The sequence below is a fragment of the Phascolarctos cinereus genome, unplaced genomic scaffold, assembly GCF_003287225.1.
Source record: "Phascolarctos cinereus isolate Bilbo 61053 unplaced genomic scaffold, phaCin_HiC Scaffold_726;HRSCAF=1367, whole genome shotgun sequence".
Classification (NCBI taxonomy): domain Eukaryota; kingdom Metazoa; phylum Chordata; class Mammalia; order Diprotodontia; family Phascolarctidae; genus Phascolarctos; species Phascolarctos cinereus.
In genome coordinates, this window is record NW_027556098.1 from 60716735 (window position 1) to 60730810 (window position 14076).

The following is a 14076-nucleotide window of genomic DNA, read 5'->3' on the forward strand; positions in this document are numbered from 1 at the left end:
TTATGATTGGATAAGAGGATTTCAGAATCCTTCAACAGAGAAGTGGTGAATTTGTGAGTGTTGGCAAAAAACAAGGGTATGACCATCTTTGTCTACAGCTGAGATGGGGTGAGGTGCACAACTCATGGGAAATGAGTAGGCTTAGATACCATACAGAGGAGTTCACAGTTGATAGGAAGACACTGGAGTTTATTTGAGGAGAAAGATGGGGTAAGATATGGTCAGATCTATGTTTCAGGAAAATAATTTTGGCAGCTGTGTGAAGGATTTACTGAAATGGGCAGGGAGTCAGGTTAAGAGACGACAAATGCCTTAATTGCAGAGATGACTATATGAGTAGAGAGAAGGGGGGGACAACCAATTAAATGTGTGGAGTAAACAAGAGAAAGAAGAGGTTAAGGCCTAGAACATAACAGGCATTTAATAAACGCTTGTCAAATGATTCCTTATATTCTTCACTGCCTTAAACTAATCTATTCTTGCCTTACAATGTCCAGCATCTCTGGAAACTTCCTTCAATACTAGTGGTTCCTTCTACCACATTCTACTCCATCCTTTAAAAAAGGGAAGCAGCATAATTTTTGCTTTCCATTGCCACTTTAACATCCATATTCAACAATATCTCCTCCTTGAAAATTCATGTCATTATCTCATCTTCTCTAGTTCCTTGTGGCTGTCTATCTTTTAGATATTATGGATATTTAATGATGTTAGAATTTAACTTTCAGTTTTCCCTTTCAGGCCTACTTCAATAACCATATGATATCTCTTCAAATACTCCAAGCGGAAAGTTTAAAGGACAACAGGATCATAGTACAAAGAGTTAGAAGGGACCTAATCATCTCAATTCTACTACCTTCATTTATAGTAGCTTTTGTCCATTTCTGGACCAGAAGATTCTGTGAATTGCCAAGTATCTCATATACCTGATTAGGACCTCCACTTCTATGAAGAGGTTGAGGACCATGGGTGTGAAATGTTGCATATAATATCAAACATTTTTGCTATATGGGTTAGTTTTACAGAATTTTTTTCCATGTTTGCTCTTTTCAGAAATTCTTGAATATAAGGGATGGCTCCCTCAGATGGGATATAGCAGGTAATATATATAATATAAAATCAATAGATATCAATAAAAATTTATTTTTAAAAAAAATTACCAGACAGCCATGCAAACTGTAATTTGGCCAGAGAAATATAGGATCATAAATTTAGAGCTGGAAATTACCTTGGAGATCACCTAATACAACTCCCTCACTTTATAGATAAGAAATTGATACCTAAGTTGGGTTAAATGACCTGCCATGGGTCACACAAGTAGCAAAAACCACAGCCAGGATCCCAATCCAGGTCTTCTGACTTAAAACCAGCGTTATTTCTATTGTTTCAATAAAGTATTCCTACTCTTTCTGGAAAGAAATATGGCTATTTCAAAAACAAGTAGCATATCTTATCACAAGATCCCAAAAGGGGAAAGACCACAATTACCAAACCATATTCTAAAATAATATTTTCCATATTTGGGTATAATGTATACCTATTATGTTTCCTTAAAATTTAAGATAATAAAAAAATTAAATATTTTTAATCTGTCCATCACACTATTTGATACTATATTCTTACATAATGTGTCCAACATTTTCTACTTCATACCTGATTCTGTTGGAGGGGGGGCTGGGACTGTCCATCAGGAGCCTGGCCCTGGTTGTCATTCCCTCCTACTGGAGAGCCACGGGTCGTGGCTGTCATACTCGACACAGGGCAGATCTTTGCAATTTTGTCTGCTTATGTAGTTGTTGTGAGAGAAGAAATTATAGTCCGCTTATAGAAGATGAAGTACCAGCATATGTCAGTCTTAAAAAGCTCCAAATTAAGGACAAACCATCTTGCAGAGACCATTGCATAACCTAAAATGGAAAGAAAAGATATATTTATTTCAGATGTATTGAATCAAATAATAAGAGCTTTGATTTTGTATATATGGCAAAATCACCAGTGGCAATTTCAAAGTAACTTCCAAGGTTCATGAACAACTACTGACTGATGTTAATCCATACACAGTCCTAATGGAAGGTTGAGAGGAGAGGGGGAAGGGAAAGAGAGAGGATCAGAGAGGAAGACTATTGACTTATCAGGGGGAAAGTTCTGTCTTCTAAATTAACAGTGTCAAACAAAAAGAAAGAGTATGGACCTTATACTGACATAGAAAACCACAAATTAACAATATCTACATGTTGTATTTTTTATTTTGTTTTGGTAAACATTTCCCAATTACATTTTAATGGGGCTTGACACTTCTGCTCTAAATGTTAGGTTCAATTTACTAAAATTATCTTTTTAGCACTTTCTTAAAGACTCCATAGCCTCAGCACTAGACATGCTACAGAACACTAATTCTGCTGAAAATAAACCCCAGGAAAGTATGATGGTATGCTTATGTCTCCATACTCTCATTCCCACATCTTTCATAATTTAAAATATATTCTTTACTACCTCACTTCCGCTTACTGAAATTTCTCTCTTCAAGGACCAAAATATATTTACAAAAGTACAACTAGAACCAATTTAAATTTCAACACATTTCTAAAAATTCTTTTTGGATAAGTTAAAAATTATTTCCTCTTTCTCCATCAGATTTTATCTTCTTAGCACTGCTGAATAGAGTTAAGCCATAGTTTTTTATGGCAGGCACAGAGTCAACAATGTATTTACTCGCAGAATCACAGTGTGATGTTAGGCCACATATACAAACATACACAAACACACATATGTTCTCTGCAGCAGGACAAATGGAATAGTGCGGGAAAAGCCACCAAGACTTCTGTATTCACTGATCTGGCCAAGGCATATGGAATTTAGCTTTAAATCTCTGAATTAGGAAAGTCCTTGAAAGCATAGATTTGGAGAGTTGGGGAGAGGAAAAGGTAACTTTTAATTCTGAAATTAATAAGTAAAGTAGAACTTTATGAAATATTTCCTTGCAAGTTCAGAATTTGAATTTATATCATAGCCCTGATCAGAGTTGGATTCTGGCAACCAAAAAAAAAAAAAAGAAAAGAAAAGAAAAAAAGAACAAGAGTAAACACACCCATTAGGATACACAATGTCAATACTATTTCATGACGACAGTTTTGTCAGCCAGGTGGCACAGTAGACAGTGATGGCTTTTGGGTCAGGAAGATCTGAATTCAAATCTAGCTTTAGACACTAACTGTGTGGCCCTAGGTAAATCACTTTTCTCAGGCTTGGCTTCTTCATCTGTAAAGTGAGGATAATAAAACCACCTACTTCCCAGATTCTTGTGAAGATAAAATAATATCTGCAAAATCCTTTGTAATCCTTAAAGAATTGTACAAATGCTAGTTATCATCATCATTATCCTCATCATCATTATTTGTGGCATTCTCCTTTCATACTGTCAAGAAATAATTCAAAAGAAACATTTAATCAGCACCTAGTATGGGCAAAGTCTTGTGATAAGTGTTAAAAGAAAAGCAAATGTATGGAATAGGTCATGTTTTATTAATAATGCTTCAGAATCTAACAGAGATATTCAAACCCCAAACAAAGTTTTCAATTCCTCCAAGCAAGGTGAAAGTCTACATGGGGAAGATATAGGCCAATTTTATTTATAGCCCAAAGACTTGAAAGTCATATAAATAGCATTATGTCAGTTTCAAAAGCATTAACTACAAACATCTAAACAAATAAAACAAACAAATTAAAAGGGGGGGGAGGGTGCTGAATCACCTACAACAAAACACTTAGAAATGACAACTACTTTAATACAACTTCATTGGAGAGACATAAAGGAAAAGTGATAATGGGATCTTAAAAGCAAGTGCTACAAAAATAACTGAAATCAGGAGATGAAAGTAGAGAAAGCAATAAAAATTTTAAAAGAACACACTGAAACAATGTAGCAAAGAACTGAGATACTGAAAAAAATTATTTTGACAACTCCTTATAAAATAACCATGATTTCTGAAATTCTTTCCAGTATCCGTGACCTATAATTTTGACTTCCCAAAGCAATGCTTAACTTTCCATTTATTCCCTAATTTTTAAACCAAGTGGTTTCCCATTATTTTATAGTCAAAGTTTAAAAGGTTGCATGTGTGCCTGTGTGTATATCAATATATACATACATATACAGAAACATATATATGCACATATACAAGTACATAGCTACGTATTTGAAAAGGATAATGAAATTGACATTTTCCAAAAACAAAAATTATCCAAACAAAAGACCACACAGAGAACCAATCTCAGAAAAGGAAACAGAACTGGCTATGAAGAAATGACCAAAAAAAAAATCATTTTAAAAGGAACACACAGATTATTCTCAAAAATTGAGAAAAGAAAGCATTCTACAAAACTCCTTTTATGAGATAAAACTCTAAAACCAAAACCAGGTAAAAATAAAGCAAAGAAGAATTAGAGACTAATATCATCCTAATGAACATAAAATTGTTAAACTAGGTCAATTCATCTAAGAAATCGCTTATTCTAACCAAATTTGATTTATGCCAAGGATGATAGGCTAGTTCAACATTAGGAAAACAAAAGACATGTTATTAATAACATAAACAATCATGCTAAAAACAAAAACAGTCAAAATTATGATTATCTAATAAATGCAGAAAAGGCCTTTGAAAAAGTACATTCATTTATCCTAAAAACCCTAAGAAGTATAGTCATAGAGTGACATTTTAAAAATACTACATTAAGCATCTATCTAAAAACAAAAGCAAGCATCACATGCAATGGGGATACATTAGAAGCTTTCCCCAATAAATAAGTAAAGTAAGGATGCCCGCTCTCCTGATATAGTTCTAAAAATGCTAGCAGTATCAATTAAGATAAGACAAAGAAATTAAATGTGTAAAGATAAGCAACAAGTAAATAAGACTAATCCTATTTGCTGAACGATGGTTTACTTAGAAACTCCAAAGAAATAAACAGACAGTAACTGAGACAATTAATAGCCTCAGCAAAGTTGCAGGTTACAAAATAAGTTCTCAAAAATCAACAGCATCCTGAGTGTTAACAAAATCTAAAAGGCAAAAATATAAAGGGAAACACAGTTCAAAAATAACTACAAAATACATTCCTCAAGTCACCATACTTCAGTCCTTCTTATACTTAGCTACCATAGTCATCTTCCTGAAAAGCACAGGTCTGACCATGTACCTCACTACTCAGTAATGAACTTCTACACCTACCTATCACCTTCATATCTAATATAAAAAACCCTGTTTGGTTTTAAAGTCCTTTACAACCTGACTCCTATAAACTTTTTTGTATTTTACTCTTCTGCCTCCAGTGACATTACCTTCTTGCTGTTTCTTCCACAAGGTATCTCCTGGCTCCAGGAACTTTCACTGGCAATCTCCTGTGCTTACTCTCTCCTCCTCTACCTCCTGGTATCTTTTAAGTGTCAGCTAAATCCTACCATTTGAAAGAGGACTTTCATAGTCCCCCTCAAAGCTAGAGTCCTTTTCCTCTGAAATTACCTCCAATTTATCCTGTATATATCTTGAATATACATTGTTGTTTGCATATTGTCTCCTCCATTAGACTGTGAGCTCCTTGAGAGCAGGGAGTGTCTTTTGCCTTTCTTTGTATCCTCAACTCTTAGCATAGCACCTGAAACATAGTAAATGCTTAATAAATATTTGTTGATTTAAGTATAGGCAAAGGAAGATTTAAAAAAACAAGTGATGGATGTTGTCACCAAAGCTAAAATAGTCAGTCAATAAGTATTAAGCAATTGTGTGCCGGGTACCATGCTAGGCAATGAGTATACAAAAAGGTAAAAGATAGTCCCTGTCCTCAAAGAGATCACTATCTAATGGAAGAAACAAGCAAACATACACAAACAAGATGCATACAGGACAAATGCAAAGTAATTAATGAAAAGAAGGTACTAGAATTAAGAGGGACTGGTGAAGGTTTAATGTAGAAGATAGGATTTTAGCTGGGACTTAAAGGAAGGCCAAGGAAATCAGTAGGCAAAGGTGAGGACCAAGAGCAAAAGTATGAGGGACAGTCAGTGAAAATTCCCAGAGTTGAGAATTACAGTATTTTGTTTGTGGAATGGCAAAGAGGCCATTGGATTTAAGAGTATATGGCAGGAGTCAAGATGGCAGAGTAAAAGCAGTGACCTGCTTGAGCTCTCCCCAAAACTCCTCCAAGTACCTGTAAAAAAATGGCTCTAAACAAATTCTAGAGCAGCAGAATCCAGAAAAAGACAGAGTGAAACAAATTTCAGGCCAAGACAACCTGGATGGTTGATGAGAAAGGTCTGTTGCAATGGGCTGGGAGAAGAGTGCAGTTCAGCATGGGCCACGTAGACAAAGACAGGGCCTCAGAGAACCTGGAACAGGCCTGAGGGGACTAAATCACTAGCAGCTGTAGTGGTTTCAAATTCTCTACCACTTAAAGGTGAGGAGGAAAGATCTGCTGGACCTGGGTGAGAGAGAGGAACACAGTCTAGCCCCAGTCCAGCAGCTGCCCTAGTGCAGCAGCTGCTTCCTGGACTCTTGGCCCACAGAGGACTTGGCTTAAGGAGAGAATAACATACAAACTCAACTGGGTATGAAAAGGGGCAGCTAGGTGGTACAGTGGATAGAGCACACAGCCCTGAAGTCAAGAGGACCTGAGTTCAATTGGGTATGAAAATCTATCTTACCCTACGGGGAAAATAGGGGTAAAGGGAAAAGGGAGAGGGGGAGGATGATACAAGGGAGGGTAGATTGGGGGAGGGGTAATCAGAAGTAAACACTTTGAAGAGGGACAGGGTCAAAGGAGAGAATAGAATAAGTGTGTAGGGGGGATAGGATGAAGAGAAATATAGTTAGTTTTTCACAACATGACTCCTATGGAAGTGTTTTGTATGACTACACATGTATAACCTGTATCGAGTTCCTTGACTTCTCAATGAGGCTGGGTGGGGAAGGAGGAAGGGAGAGAATCTGGAACCCAAAGATTTAAAAAACAAATGTTAAAAATTGTTTTTACCTGCAACAGGGTACAGAAATTTATCCTGCCTGACAGGAAAATAGAAGGGGAAGGGGATAAGACAAACAGGGGGAGGAGGGGCAGATAGGAGGAAGGAGTATTCAGAATGCACACTGTCTTGGGGTGAGGGGAGGGGAGAGATGGGGAGAAAATTTGGAACTCAAAATTTTGTGGAAGTGCATGTTGAAAACTAAAAATAAATAAACTTTTTTTTAAAAAAAGAGCATATGGCAGGGAAAAAGGTAAAAACAAAAACAAAACACTGGAAAGGTTGGGTGGTAGGGAGGCACCTAAGTTATAAAGGGCTTTAACCCCAAACAAAAGATTTTGTATTTGATCCTGGAGAAGATAGGGAGCCACTGGGGTTAACTGGGGATGTGACATGGTCAGACAGGCACTTTAGGAAAATCACTTGGTGGCTTAATGGAAGATGGACTACAGTGGAACAGACTTGTGGCAGGCAGACCCACAAGCCAGCTACTGCAAACAGTTCAGCTATGAAGTAATGAGGGCCAGCATCAGGATAGTGGCAGCATCAGAAGAGAGAAAGGGGCGTACTAGAGGGATGTTACAAAAGTGAAATCAACAGCGTTCTGCAAAAGATTAGATATGAGGAGAAGAGGGGGTGAGAAAGGAAGGGGGGTGGAGGAGGGAGCAGGGATAGTGAACAGTTGAGGTTGTGGGCCTGGAGGGATGGTGATGCTCTTGACATTATAGGGAAGGTTGGGGGGGCAGTAAGAGGAGGTGGTAGAGGAAGGCTTTAAGGGAAAACATATGAATTTAGTAGATAATTTTGATTACATGAAATTGAAAGGTTTATGAATAAAAGCTTCAATTAAGATAAGAACAAATGCTATCAACTGGGGAAAAAAATCTTTCTATCAAATAGATCTGATAAGATTCTGACATATAAGATATATGGACAACTAACAGAAATACATAACAAAAAAGCCATTACCCTAATAGATACATGGTCAAAGGACCTGAAAAAAAAGGTCTTAAAAGAATCACAAACTATTAAAGAATGCACCAAATCATTAACAAGTATAACACAAATCAAAATCCGTCTGAAGTTTTGCTTCACATTGGCAAAGATGGTATAAGACATATGCTGGAGAAGCTGTGAAAAGATGGCCATATTAATTCATTTTTGGAGAACAGTCAATTGGTCTAACTCTCCTGGAAAGCAAATTGGAATTATGAGAAGAAAATGATTGAAAAGCCACAGCATTTGACTCAGAAATCCCATTGGTAGGTATATTCCTCGAAGAGGTGCACAACAGAAAGGGCTCTCCATACACTGAAATATTTATAATGATACTTTTTAGGGGCAGCAATGAATTAGAAAGAAAGTAGATGCTCACCAGCTGGGGATGGCTAACCAAGTTATGGTACAATGGAATAATACTGTCAATAGTGTTAAGTGCTTACCATGTGCCAGGCATCATGCTAAGTGCTAGGGATTATTAAAAAAAAGGTAAAAACACAGTTCTTGCCCTCAAGGAGCTCACATTCTATTGAGAGAGAAAACATGGAAGAAACTTTACACATCCAAGATATATAAATGAGAGGTAGTCTAAAGGAAAGCACAAAAAAGAGACCAGAAAGGATATCTTATAGAAGGTGGGATGTGAGCTGAGTCTTGACAGAAGCCAAGGAAGGCAGGAGGCAGCTAATAATGATAAAAATAATAATAACAGTAAGCATTTACACAGCACTTTAAGGTTTGCCAAGCATTTTACAAATAACTAATTTTAATCCTTCTAACAAACCTAAGTAAGTGCTATTATTATCCTCATTCTACAGACGAAGCGACTGAGACAGTTTAAGTAACTTGCCTAGAATCACACAGCTAGTGTCTAGGGCCAGATTTGAGCCCAGGTACTTTCCAACCCCAAGTCCTGCTCTCTATCCACTGTGTCACCTATATGTCTAATGTAAGGAAGGAAAACATTCCAGGCATGGGGAGGAGGGTACAGGCAACGAAAAAGAACAGAACAGAGAGTCATATAGAAGGAAAATCAAGCAATATGTTGTAACTTTATCCTAAAGTTCACGAAGGGGAATAAAATTTAAAAACACTTGGAAAGGTAAGAATGAGCCAGATTGCAAAGGGTTTCAGAAGCTTAAGAAGGAACTTTACATTAAATCCTAGAGATAATCAGGAGCTGATATGATCAGACCTGTGCTCTTCTGGAAGTTATCTCTGGCAGTTAAGAAGAAGGAATGGAGATGGAAGAGTTTAGGGAAAGAGATCAACTTGGAAGCTACTAAGATAGCTTAGGCCTGAGATAATGATGTCTGCCTGCACCAGGGCAGCAGAAATACCAAATCAGAGGAAAGAGAGGAACATAGGGGATATGAGAGATGTTACAAATTAGAATTGACAGGATTTGGCAACAAACTGGATACCTGAGATGAATGAGACTGCAGTGTCATGGATAAGATGTCAGAGCCTTTAAAAATGGGAAAATGGAGGTGCCCTTAATAGTAAAGAAGTCAGAAATGAGGAAAGGTTGCGGTGACAATTTGAATTCTGTTTGGCCATACTGAGTTTGAGATGCCTTTGGAACAACTACTCTTGAGATTTCCAATATAAAGTTAGTGATGCAGGCCTGGAGGTCTGGCAGGGGGTTAGGTTTGTATCAAAAGATTTAAGAATCATCTGCAAAGAGATTATAAATGAACCTATGAAGTGAAACAGAGCCTTGGGGAGACACTCAGGGTTAGTTGTCAGACACATAGGAGAATCAAGTGAATTCTAGCAGTTGTCTGGAAAATACTGAAAGAAAAAAGTATCCAGAAAAAGAGAATGATGGTGGCAGAGGTCAATAAAAATGAAGACAAGAAAAGGCTATGAGATTTGGAAATTAAGAGATAAATGTTAACTTTGGAGAGAGAATTTCAGTTGACTGATGAGACTGGAAGTCAGACTGTAGAGAGTTTTGAAATGAGAAGTGGACGAAGTACCTAATGTAGATTGCTTTCTTTGGCTGAAAAGGGTGACAGCTAGCTGAGATGATCAGACCACATGAGGGTGTTTTTAAGGACGGGAAAGACATCAGTGTCACTGTAGGTAACAAATATGTAAGAAATTAAAGATTAGTAAGAGAGTGGGGATAACAAAGTCTGCTGGAGAAGATAGGATGAAAAGGGAACAAAGTTAAAGAGAGAATTGTCTTGGATAGAAGAGCCTCTTCTTCATGTGAGATGAGGTGGAGAAGATAGCAGGAAAAGACAGCTGAATGATGTAAGATGAGGAAGGGCAAACAGTGAATATTTGAAAAAAAAATTTCAGTGAAGTATGAAGCTAGCTAAAAGGGTATGGAGAAGGTATACCATAGCAGGCTTGAGGAGGGATAAAAAGGTTTGGAACCACTGCTGTGGTGACATGATGAGTTCATTATGAAGGGGAAAAAAGATTACCTTGCTGTGGTGAGGTCCCAGTTGAGATATTAGAGCATATGTTTTTAGTGTACCTTGTCAGTACAGTTTCACAATTTTCTCCAGCTCCCTTCAGCAACATGTAAATAAAAACAAGGCAGCAAATAGCAAGAGTTAATTCCAGGCTAGGATTTGTATGTAATGTGATGCTGGTGATAGGACTTGGGTCAAGAGGACAGTATAGAGCTGGCCTGCTTCACCAATGGTAGAGACAGAGAACGCAGGAAAAGGTAAACAGCCAGTTCAGGGGTAGTAACATTGTCAAGAACTGAGGGGTAGAGGGACTGGAGGTAACAATGAGAAGGAAGAAAGTATTAGGTGTTATAAGAAAGAGGAAAAGATGGAACAAGAAAAGATTATGGTTGGATAAAGGAATTTTAGAGTTTATGAACACAGAATTTAAATGCTTGTGGGTCATGGCAAGATCAATAGTATGATATTTCTCTATGTTTGTAAGCTGGAGTGGTAGAGCAGGTTATGGCAATACAGAGTCAAAACAGCAGAATCAGAAGACGCATTTAAGCCCAGCTTGTCTCCCAAACACCATCTGAACAAAAACCTAGAGAATGCATCAGAACGAATACTGATAGGGAAAGCAAGAAATAAAGTCACAGTGAGCCATTTCCAAATGAGGTTGGCTTAGGGAGACAGGTCTGTGGGTACTGAGGAAGAGGTCTGGCCAAGAGCATATATGCTAGCATCAGCAATAGTAGGCACTATGCCACTGTCCAGGGTCAGAAAAAGAGTCAAGGCAGTGCACTGAGGTAAAAAAGAGAACTTAGGAAATCCCTGTCCAAGTTTTAGGTGTAGGTGTAGGTGTAGGAACAGGTGACATCTAGAAGCTCAGTTGCCTATTATCAAGTTCAGGGTGATACACTAATAGTAAAGAAGAGCAGTTGTGGGCACTGGCCTTCGTGGTGCAGTGAGCTAGAAACAAGTTTCAGGAAGCAAACAGTAGCTATGTGGCTCTGATCCCAAGAGTATAGTTGAGCATTACAGACCAAAGGGGAGCCAGAAGTTCAGCTGCTCTAAACCTGCAGAGCCTCACACTGTGTCAATAGTGACCAAATCCAGCAGAAAGAAGTCTGTGGAAACTCCCAACCAGAAATAACCAAAACATCTATACCTGGGTCAGAAACTTATAGAACTCAGCCAAGGAGGGCAGAGAACAGATCCCCTCCCTGCTCAAATCACGCCATTTTGGAGGGGCTGAAAGCTCACAGACTGCCAACAAGAACTGTGAGAACAACACAAGGACATACAAGGAATGAAGCTCAAACTGGATACACCCCACCAGACATGTACACACCCCCCAACACTAACTCAGAGTCTAAAGTAAAGAAGCAGCCTAGAAGAATAAAACAAAGAATTTGACAACAAAGGGTTATTAGAGTGACAGGGAAGCTCAAGATACAATAAGAAAAATCTATAAGCAAAGCCTAAAAAAAAAAATGCGGCTTGGACACAGGCCCAACAAGTATTTCCAGAACCATAAAAAGAAAAGTTAAAGGAGGTTTAAAAAAAAAAAAAGGTTTTAAAAACCAAATGAGAGCAAAACAGGAAAGAATGGGAAAACCATCAAGAGCTTGGGAAGAAAAAATATGAAGAGAGTTAACAGCATAGAAAAAGGAGGTATAATTTCTTACTGAAGAAAATAACTTCTTGAAAATTAGAACTTGCTCAAAGGATATGAAGAGGCAATTTTCAGATAAAGAAATCAAAGCTATCCACAGTCATATGAAAAAATGCTACAAATCATTACTGATTAGAGAAATGTACATTAAAACAACTCTGAGGTACCATCTCACACCTATCAGATTGGCTAATATAACAGAAAAGGAAAATGATAAATGTTGGAAAGGATGTGGGAAAATTGGACATTTAATGCACTATTGGTGGAGTTGTGACCTGATTCAATCATTCTAGACAGTAATTTGGACCTATGCCTGTGCATATCCTTTGACACAGCAATACCACTACCAGATCTTTATCCCAAAGAGATCATAAAAAAAGAGAAAAGGACTTAAATGTACTAAAACATTTATAACAGCTCTTTCATGATGGCAAAGAATTGGAAATTGAGGGGATGCCCATCAATTGGGGAATGGCTGAACAAGTTGTAGTATATGAATGCAATGGAATACTATTGTGCTATAAGAAATAATGAACACACAGATTTCAAAAAAACCTGGAAAGGATTTACATGAACTGCGGCAAAGTGAAGAGAGCAGAACTAGGAGAACATTGTATACAGTATCTGCAACATCGTATAATGATCAAACTATGAATGACTTAGCTCCTTGAAAAAATACAATGATCCAAGACAATTCCAAATGACTCATTATGGAAAATGCTATCCATATCCAGACAAAGAACTGATAGAGTCTGAATCCAGATCAAAGCATACTATTTTCACTTTTTTGGGGGGTGGTTTTTTTTTCTTTTGGCCTGTTCCTTCTTTCACTATATCACTAATATGGAAATGTTTTACATGATTATACATACATAACCTATATCAAATTACTTATCATCATAGGGAGGGGGGAAGATGAGGGAGAGAATTTGCAACCCAAATTTGTAAAAAATGAATGTTAAAAATTGTCTTTAGATGTAACTGGAAAAAATACTATTAACTATTATTAAATTATTAAAAAGAAAATTAGAACTGGCTAAATAGAAGCTAATCAAAAGACTGAAAAATCAGAAGAAAATATGAAATATTTCATAGAAAAATAACTGACCTGTTATTTTTATCTGTTATAACAGCAAGAAATAATTTTAGAATCTTGAACTACTTAAAAGCCATGAACAAAAAAAGATCCTAGACATCGTATTTCAAGACACCATAAAAGAAAACTGTTCAAATATTTTAGAATTAGTGGGCAAAGTAGAAATTAAAAGAATCTACCAGTCATCTCAGGAGAGAAACTCCAAAGTATAAACTCTCAGAAATATTACAACTAAAATTCAGAGCACCCAGGTCAAGGCAAAATACTGCAAGCAGCCAGAAGGGGAAAAAAATATTGTAAGAAGTCAGGGGAAAAAAATTAAAATACCAAGTATCCACAGTCCAAATAATACAAGGCTTAGTGGCCACCACTGCAAAAGAAGCAGAGAGCTTGGAATACAATAATCTACAAAACAACATAGACATACCCATGAATAAATAACCTACCTAGCAAAAACTGCACAAAATCCAGTGGTGAGGGTGAGGAATGGCTACTTGATCAAACAGAATCAAATAGAAGACTTCTAAGTATTCTGATGAAGAGAGCTGAGTAAAAATTCTAACATATAAAGAGAAGAATCAAGAGAAACATGAAAAAAGCTAAACATGAATGAGAAAACTTAAGAGTCAGTCACTAAGCAAGGTTAAGCTCTTTACATCATTATACAGAGATGATACATTTAACCCCTCAGAATTTCATTATCAACAGTGTCGTAGGAGGACTCTAATCAGACAGAGCATCTGAGTCTGATTCAGTTGCATTTGGATGATCTCAAAAGAAGAATAGAATGGGTGGGGAAGAAAGCTACACTAGAAGAGTATGGAAGTAAGGAAAAGAATGGGGAAAATTATCTCACATAAATGAGGTACATAAAAAG

The 14076-nt window shown here is 37.1% G+C and overlaps 2 protein-coding genes across 7 annotated transcripts in view; both read right to left on the reverse strand.

Moving 5' to 3' along the window:
- USP9X (ubiquitin specific peptidase 9 X-linked) overlaps positions 1-1838 on the reverse strand; it is a 178800-nt gene extending 176962 nt beyond the window's left edge. For all 6 annotated transcript variants that reach the window (XM_020967081.2, XM_020967080.2, XM_078146581.1 and 3 more), the window contains exon 1: positions 1654-1838. In XM_020967081.2, the coding sequence (XP_020822740.1) occupies positions 1654-1749 (96 nt within the window). In that variant the 5' untranslated portion in view covers positions 1750-1838. The remainder of the gene's footprint in view (positions 1-1653) is intronic.
- LOC144454350 (uncharacterized) overlaps positions 1786-14076 on the reverse strand; it is an 86006-nt gene continuing 73715 nt past the window's right edge. The window contains exon 3 of the mRNA XM_078146126.1: positions 1786-1907. Coding sequence (XP_078002252.1) covers positions 1786-1907 — 122 coding nt within the window. The remainder of the gene's footprint in view (positions 1908-14076) is intronic.